Source organism: Lissotriton helveticus, chromosome 7 (assembly GCF_964261635.1).
Source record: "Lissotriton helveticus chromosome 7, aLisHel1.1, whole genome shotgun sequence".
NCBI lineage: Eukaryota > Metazoa > Chordata > Amphibia > Caudata > Salamandridae > Lissotriton > Lissotriton helveticus.
The window spans coordinates 1,861,029,505-1,861,041,462 of record NC_136068.1 but is presented as its reverse complement, the minus strand read 5'-3'; the positions used below and the strand labels follow the sequence as shown (position 1 = coordinate 1,861,041,462).

At 39.2% G+C, this 11,958-nt stretch overlaps 1 protein-coding gene across 1 annotated transcript in view; it reads right to left on the bottom strand.

Moving 5' to 3' along the window:
• LOC144769773 (DBH-like monooxygenase protein 2) overlaps positions 1 to 11,958 on the bottom strand; it is a 248,912-nt gene that overhangs the window by 181,669 nt on the left and 55,285 nt on the right. The window contains exon 2 of the mRNA XM_078653958.1: positions 88 to 234. Coding sequence (XP_078510084.1) covers positions 88 to 234 — 147 coding nt within the window. The remainder of the gene's footprint in view (positions 1 to 87; positions 235 to 11,958) is intronic.

Here is an 11,958-nt window from a genome sequence, read left to right as displayed (position 1 = left end):
ACAATTTGGGATTCTTTATTACATCATATGTGCTTATTATTGTCTATGTCATGAGCAACCATCCTCACTCATATGATAACCACTTACTGTGACATCGACATCAAAGGGGTCACATGTTCTGAACTTGCGGCTGAACCTCATGGTTGTAAGCCCTCCATTTTCAGACAAGAACTCAAGTTTGTAGTTTTGAACTGTATCCTGAACCGGAGGAACTTCCCCAACACCGTGGTAGTCCTGAAATAACGTACAATTTGCAAATTATTCAACAGTACCGAGATAATATGTTGTGGTCATAAGTTAATACAACACATGCCTCTACAAAAAATTTGTATTTATTTATTTTCATTATGAAGATTTATATAGAGCGAACAAGATCATTTCTGGTAACAGAGCGCTGTACAATGGAAAATAGTGGAGAATGTACATTTTGGTAAAACATAGAGTAGCAGGGTGAAAACAGAGTGCTGTACAATGGAAATAACATAGAATATGCACAGATAATACAAAAAGACGTTCCCGTGGCGATAGGACCCTTGCCTTATGTGAAGGCAGCTTTAAGCCACTTAATGTGGCTTAACGCTGCCTTGTACATAAGGCGCCCTTTCACGCTATGTTTTGTGTTAAAGTGGCGTGCTGTGGGTGTTATGGTGGGCGTTCCACTGCAAAACCCATTGTATTTGGTGCTGCCTCCTATGCACAAGGGTGGCGAACATAGGAGGCAGTGCCAAAATTAAGACCAGGAAAATTCAGGTTAAGGTTGATGTCTAGAAATTATTCGTAGGGATTTGCTGATTCAACAGTGATGTCACTGACCATGTCATGAATGATGTAATATGTGACATCATCAGCAATGGATTGCAGACGCGCGAGATATAGTTAGTACAAATAACTATATCGGAGGAATTTCAATGGTTTTGTACGAGTGAAATGTCCAGCTAACTATAACACCCCTAAAACCTACAGTTTTTTCCGTGAACTTCTAAGCTTTTTTAAATGCTAATTCCTAACTATATCAGGCCTGAAACCTATGTTTTTTTCAGTGAATTTCGAAGGTTTTGTAAATGACAATTTTTAAATGTATTGTTTTTTTTTAACTTGTTTTTATTGATAACACAAGCAGTCAAGAGTTACAGAAAGTCAAGTAAACCAATATAAAAAATCAGAAACATATAGTTCAGAAGAGATTTAAATCTGATTTTGTAAGAACATACATGAGATAAAAATAAAAAGGTAAACAGAAAAACAGCAAGATCAAGAGCAAAAAGGAAGACCCAAATAACAAATCACATCACTTCTGGAATCAGAGTTCCCCAGATTTTTTCTAATTTCTTGAGTGAACGAACCCCTCTTGTTCTAGCTAGAGAAAGTTACATATCATATATTTCATTCACCAAGAACCACCATTCGGTTACATGAGGTGGTTTATCCGATATCCATGCCCTTATAATAGTCAGTCTAGCCCATGATAACATAATAAATAGCAAATCTTTAAATGGAGCAATAGTTGGCTGCATACCTAGAAGTATCATCTCCGCAGATACTGGGGAGAAGATCAGTTGCTTTTGCTTTAGAATATTTTCTATGCTCTAGTGTTGGGCAGCGTTGGGCATGAAACAATCATATGCTCCGTCTGCAGCTAACAGGTCGCATTTCGGGCATTTGGAGTGATCGCTAGAAGCACTATTGCCAGACCACTTAAAAATTTGTAACGGAGTATAATATAATTGACATACAGTCTTATAGGCTTGAAGTTTTAAACTAGATGAATGAACAATTTTATTAATATTATATAAGAATGTGGAGATATTATTCGAGGATATACCCATCCCCAGTTAGGAAGTCCATTTCTGCGCTAACTTTGGGCAATCATCTGTTTTATATTGGCTGAAGCATTTATAGCCTAGGCTGATTATGGCTTTATTTTTTTTCCCATAAATACATGTCCAAATGTCTGAGTCTAAAATAACTTTAGGTTTCATTTTACCGATAAGAAAATCACGGATCTGTATATATTTAAATCACATATATTCAGGTCATTTATAAAGTAATCTAAGTGTTTCAAACTCTAGAAAGCCCGCTGAGCCATATAAATCCCCCAACTTAGTTATACCTAGATTAGCCCACGTTCTCCCAGCTTGATCGCTAAAAATGCCCGGTAATCCCGGGTTATTTCAAAGTGTTAAGTTAGGGTGAAAGAGCGAAGTCTTGTCAAAAGCCAGTATTATATTCCATATGCGAACCGCATCCTTGGCGGTCTTAAACTTGACTCTCTTAAAGTAATTCGGGTCATTAGCTCTAGCGAGAAATAGTTTAGAATTAGATCCAAGCATGAATTGGTGGAAATAATACGGGTTGTTAGAGTTAAAAAGGCTACGGATTCGGCTCAAAAAAGAGGCGTAAAACAAATTTTGAAATCTGGGAAATTAAGACCTCCTTTAATAAACGATAACTTCAAAAAGGAGAGTGCTCTGCGATTTTTTTTATAGGCCCAAATGAAGCTTCCAAGAATACCATCTAACTTTCTAAAAAATAAGTTGTTGATAAATTATTTTTAAATGTATTAATTGTTTTTTTATACTGATTTACTACATTTTTTAAACTTTTTATTTTTAGATATTTTATATTTTAAATTAAATTGTAATTACATTATACAGTCAGTCAGAATATCTTTATTCGACTTATTTAAAAGCCATACAAAGAGGGGAAAAAGTTAAAAACATTTCATACAAGGTTTTTCTTCCTTTTTCTTAAAAAATGATAAATACGGACAAACAATTAAGAATATTACAGACAGTTAAAAAAGTATTAAATTCAAAGATGAGTATAAACGGTAAAACATTTGCTTTAAGGTGAATCTAGGCAGACAGCTTTCACCCTTGAGGCGGCTACCAGAAAATTAGCTATACAAAAAGTGATGTGGGGGTTAGACAGTAATTGTAAAAAGAGCAGGGCCGGTCTCACTTGAGTGAAGCCAGCCTCTTTAAGAATGGGCAACAAGTATTTTTTTCTTGGCTCTAAATACAACCCACAAAACATAATAAAATGCATTGTATCTTGTACAGAAAACTGATTGCAGCTACAAGGCAAGGCTAATTCCGGCTTCTGCCAGCTTTTAAAAGAGCCTAAATAAAAATGTAACAAATTAAATCTAAACTTAGTTAAAAGGAACCTATGGAAAGGAATTGTAACGAAACCAAGGTAAGGTGCAAGTGAGAAAGAGTTAACAAGTAGGCAATGTTCCCTTACTGACGGTTTCGCCAGTTCACATTCTTCACGGCATGCTTCCTTCCTTCCCATAAAGGACTTCTTTACAAAATCAATGTCACGTATCTTAATATTCTCGGGGGAGGAAAAAAGCTCCGGACGTCCCAGATCTAAAAATGCCTTAGCCAAATAGGCCAACCAAGGGATCTTATTAGATTTGTCCAGGGACAGGACATCAGACATGATTTTGTGATTTAATGGAAGTTCTTCGTTCATCCACATTTTCAGCCAAAAGATCAGAGGGGCCATGCTCAGCGTGTCAGACAAAAAATGTAGGCCCACTTCTTTATGGATGGAGTAGGTTGGGTCGACTGTGGTACAGAAAGCAGGGTTCTAATGAATCTATTCTCTGCTCTCTGGATTGGTTCCAAGTTTACATGCCCCCACAACGCGGAACCATATAACACAATGGCCACAGATTTACTCTTATAGATGTTTAACAGAGCTTCCATAGGCCTAGCCCCTAGCCTACCAGCAAAGCCCAAGAGTGCTGATGATGATCTAATGACAGCCAGCCTCTTTGCTCTTACCTGCGGGCCCCAGGTCCCTTTCTGATCAAACAATACGCCTAGATAGGGAAATGTAGATACCCTGGAAACAGTGTCCCCCCTACATGTAAATGTTTTATTTCTCTTCTTACTGCACTCATGCCCCACCACCATTGTATGTGACTTGATTATGTTTACCTTAAGATCCAATCGCTCAATAAACGAACCAAAGGCATTCAAAAGGTGCTGAAGTCCAACACCCGTGCGAGCGATCAGTAGGGCGTCATCCGCATACAGGAGCGCCGGGATTTTAACGGCTCCTGCATGCGGGACGTCGGCTTCCTGCTCCCCTAGGTGTGTGCCCAAGCCGTTGATATAAATGGTAAAGAGCAAGGGGGCTAATATACAGCCTTGCCGTACCCCCTTTAAAGATTTAAAAAGGGGGGTACATCTACCCTCATTTGTTACACGGACGGCTGCAAAGAGCTCTTGGTGCAGAGTGGCCATAAACGTGACCAAGGCCTCATCAATGCCCATCTCCAACAGGATGGCCCACAACTTTGACCTATTAACCAAATCAAAAGCCGAGGAGAGATCCATGAATGCGAGAAACACGGACCCCTCCTTGGCCACGGTATATTTGGAGATGAGCAAGTACAAGTTAGCGCACTGTTCAATGGTCCCTTTTCTTTCTCTAAAACTATATTGCAACTCAGACAACCCGCCACAGCTCTCAACATTTTCCCTCAATCTAGATAAAAGGACTCTACCTAAGATTTTTACAGATGAATCCAAGAGGGATATAGGCCTATAACAGGCGGGATCATCCCGCTGGCCTTTTTTTAAAATAGGGACGATGGTGGAAGTGTCCCATGAGGCAGGTGATGGGTTGCCATTGACTGCATTGAACACATTTGCCAAAACCTATGCCCACAGTTTTGGCGAATACATAAAAAAGTCAGCAGGAACTCCATCGGGACCGGGTGCCTTATGCTTTGTAGTAGCCAAAATAGCTTTTTCCACTTCTTGATAGTTAAAAAGGATAGGACGGGCGGCTAAGGGTACCAACGGAACACCTCTGATTGCTTCGTCATTATCCCCGTATACATTTTTAAAATGAGACAACCATTTTTCATCGGGGATAACACAGTCCATAGATTCATTATTATCATCTGAGAAGAAGGGCTGTTTAATTATCTCCCAAAATGTCCTACTATCCTTCAGGACTGCCACTGAAAGGAGATTTTCTCACGCTTCACGTTTAATGGTGTCCTTTTGTTTCTTTAAGGCTAGCTTGTAAATTTTCCTTAATCTGGTGATCTCATCTTTTACCCTAGGAGTATTTTTTAGGGCTGCCAGCAGTGATCTGTGGGCTTTAGAACATGCTGAGTCAAACCAGCGCTTATTTCCTGGGATTCCTTTTTTTGGCTTGACTAAAAGATCCTGTGACACCTGGCCACATATTGCCTCGAATGCCTCTACAATTTCTTGGCCCAGCGCACAAGGATTTTTACAAATCTCAACCTGGTCCTTGATCTTAACGAAGTTTTCTGCATAACATTTTTCCGGGACCACCTTTGCCCATTTCACTCTCCTGCCTTGGTCAGAAATCCTCAGAGGGTGTACGGGCCTTACTATCATTGGGGATAATCCCATATAGACTCCCCAAGCCACTTCGAGTACTACCGGGTTATGATCACTAAAGTGTGTTTGTACTGTACGATAGTCCATAGCCCGGTTTAAAATACCTTGGGAAACAAAGATATAATCTATTATTGTGCCTTGGTGGACACCAGTAAAAGTTGGCAGTCTGGGGCCACCATCTGGTTCGTGCAAGTCGAAGTTAGCAAGAAATTCTTCTAACTCCTCTCCCTCGGTAGTGTGTTCAAAGTGGGGACCCTCTAGTCCTTCGTCCCCGTCATCGCTACTTCTCCTACAGGCTAGGTTACATGGATGGATATTAAAATCGCCTAATAAAATATACTCAAAGTCGTACTTTGTATTCTGGCTGAATAATTTTAAAATGCTATCTAAATTAGCGATGTTACATCCTCTATGGTCACTGTTCCCTGAATTGTAAAAGTTTATATATATGGTCCTGCTAGTGTTGTTGATCACTCTTTCTACCATTAAGATGTTATGGGAATCGGTGCTAATCTGCCTACAGCTACCCTTCAGGTCTAAGGAGAACAGAATTAAAAGGCCTCCCTTAGCTCTCCCCATACGACTGGGAACAGCTGCTTTGGTAAAGCTGGTAAACCCATCCCACCAAAGATTGGCGGATGTGTCCCAGGTTTCCTGGAGAGCGATAATATGGTGGCCTAAAACAAAACTTGACCATGCCTTGTGTTGAGGAGTCCTGCGAGACTCTTCTGGCGTTTCCTCTCGAGCTGCGAACTCCCAACTCCCTCAAGGATCTACCAACCCAATCAGGACTTTGACACTGACTGGATTGACTTCTCCCCCAGGGAAAGGGGAAGTGGACAGAGAGACTCACAACAAATAAAACAAGATTAAATCTTCGGTTGTGTCTCTCTCTAGAAAGTGTTCCAGGCCGAGGACCTTTTCTTATGGAATGTTCTGCGCTGACTTCACGCTACTCTGTGGTACAATATTAACAAGTAATTACTCAGCTGTTGACTTCTTGACTAACTTAGATAAATAACTAAACATTGTGCTTACTGACCATAAATCAGTCTGGCCCTTGTTCACACTTTTACAGAAGTTTTAACTCTGGCTCAGAATCTTGTTACCTTCAAATAAACATAACATGTCAGAAATAACTCTTACACTTTAGCTGAAGTGACAGGCTAATTTGATTAATTGGGTTAGTTTGAACTGAATTTATAAACTTCATGCAAGGCCATACCTGAGTCTTTAATAATTCTTCAGTTTAGGAGATTCTGCAGTAGGAAGACAAGAATTAACAGCCTATCTCTATTCACACTGCTATCTAAGGTTATCATTCCAAACTGACCTTGTAAGTATATTAACCTTCCTTACATTACTCCATTATAGTGCAAAAATATCGCAGAATTATTCATACAAATTGAGTTTGCATATTTTACACTTTTGCCTTTATCAAGGCTTGTTATATCTCTTCAGTCAACTCTAAGAGCGCTTAAATCTTTACAACATTTGGCTCTTAACAGTTACAGACATTAGTCTCTTCCAAGGCTTGTTTGAACACTTCCAGCTGAACAAGCGCTAATCCTTTGAACTAAATGCTCCAACTTTACTTCAGAGTCACTTGCCTCTACCAAGATTTGTTTCTTGACTCGCTTAACTCGACGTGCATTACCCTTTAAATGCGCTTTGAGTTTTTTCCTTTACCAAACATTAGTCACACTAAACATGAATGCCAAATTGTTCGTGGCAGTTGAAAAAATAAACTTCTTACTGTCCTTTTCAGTGGCGCTGCGCTGACAGGAGACTCGATCAGCCGGCAGAGAGGGAGCGGGTAAACAAACCTCCCGGCTGTCTCGGAGAAGGACAGGAGACCGGACACGTCGTCTTCGACGATAATCACAAATCAGCGGGCGCTGACAGCTAGGGCTTCCGGGACTTACTAAGTACTGGATTCAATTAGGAGGAATAAAGGATTTTTAATTTTAAGGAAGGGAAACGGGAGATTACAAGGCCTGAAGGATCCAACGCGGGAACAGAAGCTCTCGTCAAGTTCAACGAGAGACAAAGCGTTGGACCGTTGGCAGAAGCACGTATTTATTGCTTCAGCCACGAGACCCAGCGCGAGCCTCTTTCTACAATGACCCAAGGCACGAGGGCTGGCGCGAGCCTGTCTCAAAAGAGCGCACACTCTAAAAGTTAACCCACATAACAGTCAGTTAACAAACAAGCATTGCCAAAGGCAATTATCTTAAATATCATTACAAAATGGATTTAAACTAGAATTTAACATTTTAAATAATAAACAAAAATGTACCCACTTCTGATTCACAAGATGTAAACCGAACCAGTTTTAAGTCAGAATCTAATTAAAACGACCGGTAACACCCCTAACAGTTCCTCCCCCCAAAGGTCGTCTTACAGGTCTAGGTTTATCAGGATGCAACGCATGAAAAGACCTAACAAGTCTAGGAGCATGAACATTCTTCTCAGGTTCCCAAGATCGCTCAGAAGGATCATAACCCTTCCAATCAACCAAATAAAACAAGGTACCCCGTATCCTTTTAGAATCTAGAATAGATTTAACCTCGTACTCAACATGATCACCGACAATCACTGGCGGAGGTGGGTTATCAGCTCGAGTAGAAGGTTCAAAAGGTTTCAACAGAGAAACATGAAAAACAGGATGAATAGCATATTCCTCAGGCAAAACTAATTTCACAGACACAGGATTCAAAATTTTCTTAATTTCAAAAGGCCCAATATATCTGGGTTTCAACTTCCTGGGACCCTCCAACTGAATGTTTCTAGTAGATAACCATACTAACTGACCTTCCTTATACAAAGGAGAAGGTTTACGATGAGAATCAGCAGTCTTTTTCATAGTTAACTTGCTTTTGACCCATTGCTTCCTAGCCTTATCTTGAATATCCAACAGATGTGTCAACCTATCAGTAACTGCTGGCATAGACAATTGTTCGTCAGGTAAGAGTATAGGGATAGATCTTGGGTGCTGACCAGTGAGAAAATAAAAAGGAGAACAACCCAAAGCCGAATGAGTGGTGTTATTATAAGAAAATTCCGCCCAGGGTAAAACTTCATCCCATGGACAAGAGGAAGTTGTTAACAAACATCTTAAACCTTGTTCAACATGCTGATTCAATCTCTCAGTCTGTCCATCAGTCTGTGGATGAAAAGAAGAGGACAGAGCTAACTCGATTCCTAATAGTTTACTGAGTTGCGACCAGAATTTCGAAATGAATTGAGGACCCCTATCTGAAATAATCTTTGAGGGAAGACCATGAAGCTTCACAATATTAGATAAAAATACAGTACTGAATTCTGTTGCAGATGGAATCTTGTGTAAGGGAATAAAATGTCCCATTTTAGATAACAAATCCACCACCACAAGAACTGTAGTATAACCATTAGACTTAGGGAGATCAGTAATAAAATCTAAACTGATTGTATGCCAAGGGTGAGGAGGTATAGTCATTGGACGAAGTAAACCCATTGGAACTTCATGTAAAGCCTTTTGACGTGAACAAACTGGACAAGCTTTCACAAATTGCTGAATTATAGGAATCATTTTTTCCCACCAGAAATGACGCTGACATAAATCCAAGGTTTTGTTAATACCTGGATGTGCAGCAATTGCTAAATCATGATTCCACTGCATAACCTTATCCTGTAAATCTCTTGTGGGAATAAACAATTTATCATTGTGATAGAAAAAACCATCTCTAATGGAATTCCCCTTTTTTGATAACCATTCATGAACATCAAAGGTCTTTAATTCCTTCTTAACAGAGTCTAAGAAACTTTCTGAATGGATTTCAGCAGCAATCTTTTCTAAAGGCAAAATACTGGGCGGATCCTTAACAGAATTTAGGTCTTTTTCACAAACTAATCGTGAAAGTGTGTCAGATAACAGCTGCTTTTTTCCAGGTCGATACATAATTAAAAAGTCAAATTCGCTAAAGAATTGTAGCCACCTCATTTGTCTAGGAGTAAAAGCCTTAACAGTGGAATAAAATTGAAAATTTTTATGGTCAGAATAAACGGTGATAGTGTGTTTAGCTCCCAAGAGATGATGTCTCCACTCTTGAAACACATCTTTAATGGCTAACAGTTCTCGTTCTGCAATCGTATAATTTTGCTCAGCTAAAAGTAATTTCCTAGAGAAAAAGGCGATAGGATGAAAGTGACCAGTATTTGAATCCTTTTGAAGCAACACACCACCAATAGCTGTCTGTGAAGCATCTGCTTCCACAAAGAAAGGCCTATCAGGATCAGGATGAACCAAAATGGGAGCAGAGGTAAAAGCCTTCTTCAACAATGAAAACGCTTGATCGGCTTCTTCAGTCCAAGAGAAGACTTTCCCTTTTTTCAATAACTGGGTAATGGGAGTAACAATTTCTGAAAACTTAGAAATGAATCGCCTATAAAAGTTAGCAAATCCAAGAATTCTCTGCGTGTCTTTTATTGAAGCAGGAATTGGCCAGGTTAGAATTGCTTCAACTTTCTTTGGATCCATATGAATCCCCTCAGGTGACAAACAATAGCCAAGAAATTCCACTCGGGAGGCATTAAAAACACATTTTTCCAATTTAGCATACAGAGAATGATCCCTCAACTTCTGTAGTACTAACTGAACATGTTGTACATGCTCTTCCATATTTTTAGAATAAATTAAGATGTCGTCAATATAAACGATGCAACAGACATCCAACAGATCATGCAAGACCTCATTGATGAAATATTGAAAAGCCGCTGGAGCGTTGCAAAGACCAAATGGCATAACTGTATACTCAAAAAGACCAAATTTCGTACGAAAAGCGGTCTTCCACTCATCACCTTCTTTGACTCTAATCAAATGATATGCTCCTCTAAGATCTAGTTTGGTGTAAACACTAGAACCTTTAATTTGATTAAGAAGCACTGGAATCAAAGGTAATGGATACCTATTCTTAATGGTTGCTTTATTTACCGCTCTGTAATCAATACAAGCCCTCAAATCCCCAGACTTCTTCGCAACGAAGAAAAGAGGAGACGAAAGAGGAGAAGTAGAATGTCGAATGAAACCTAATTCCAAAAGCTCATCCAAATAGTTCCTTAAATAAACATTTTCAGGTTCAGTTAAGGCGTAAATTCTACTACAAGGTAGAATAGCACCAGGAACTAAGTCAATTCTGCAATCAAAAATTCTGTGCGGTGGTAATTTAGTTGCTTCAACAGGATCAAAAACCTTAGAAAAATTTCTATACTCAACTGGGAGCCTATTATCTTCAGTAGTTAAAGCAGCACAAAAAAGGGGCATCACTGGATCTTTGGTCTCTTGATAACAATGTAACTTACAAAAAGAAGACTCTAAAGTAACAGTTCTTTTAATCCAGTCAATTTTGGGATTATGTAATTCCAACCAAGGAATGCCTAAGATGACACCAAAATTTGGTGCATCAATAAGATCAAAAACCACTTTTTCAGTATGACCATTATCTGCTACTAAAGTCAATGGTTCAGTGTTAAATTGAATCATTCCAGAAGACAAAACTGAACCATCAACCGCTCTCACAGACTCAGGTTCCTCCTTAGTAACAAATTTCAGATTCAATTTATGGGCAAACCCAATATCGAAAAAATTCCCTGTAGCCCCAGAGTCCAAAAGTACAGGAATACTATGTCTTTGAAGAGTAGTTAAAATAAATACCATCCTAATAGTAAAATGTTTGGGAATATGTGTAGTTACATTGGTGACAAATTTGGAGATCTTAGAAGAAATTTTGCTCGAGGAAACGATCTCAGCTTTCCTCGAGAATTTTAGTTTTCCGACGGCTTAATAGGGAGAGTTTCAATAGCTAGAACTTTCTTTTTTGCGGGTTTTACAGAACAATCCTTGGCAAAGTGCCCAGGTTTGCCACAGTACAAACATAAATTGCCCTTACGTCTCCGTTCTTTTTCTTCAGGGGTTAAAGGACCTTTAAACACGCCCGACAAAACAGGTTCAACAAAAACATTCTTAACTTCTAACTCTTTTTTCTCAACTCTAACTAGTGGACTTCTAAAATCACTCCTTGTTTTTTCATTTCTACGTTCACCTAGTCTGTGATCAAGCTTAACCACTAGATCCTGAAATTCCTTAAACCCATCAGGCAAATTCACTATGTGTGCAAGAGAATTTTAAATCATCTTTAAGACCTCTATAAAATAAAGAAATTCTCTTCTCCTCAGGCCAATGAGTTTCGGTCAAAAGTCTATTAAAAGTAGTAATATATGAGATGAGATCCTTGGTCCCTTGACGAAGACTCAATAACTCATTATCAGAAGACTGAATTAAGGTGTGTTTGGCGAATAAATTGGACATGGCCAATTTGAAATTCTGCAAATTATGAAGCAAAGGGTCATTATTATCAACTAAGGGCATGGCCCAATTCGCAGCCACCCCCCCCAGATAAGAAATTATAAATGCTACCTTAGCAGAGTCAGAAGAAAAAATTTGAGGCTTACACATGAAATGCAATTGGCACTGACTAAGAAAAGTAGCAAATCTGCTATTATCTCCAGAAAACCTTTCTGGATT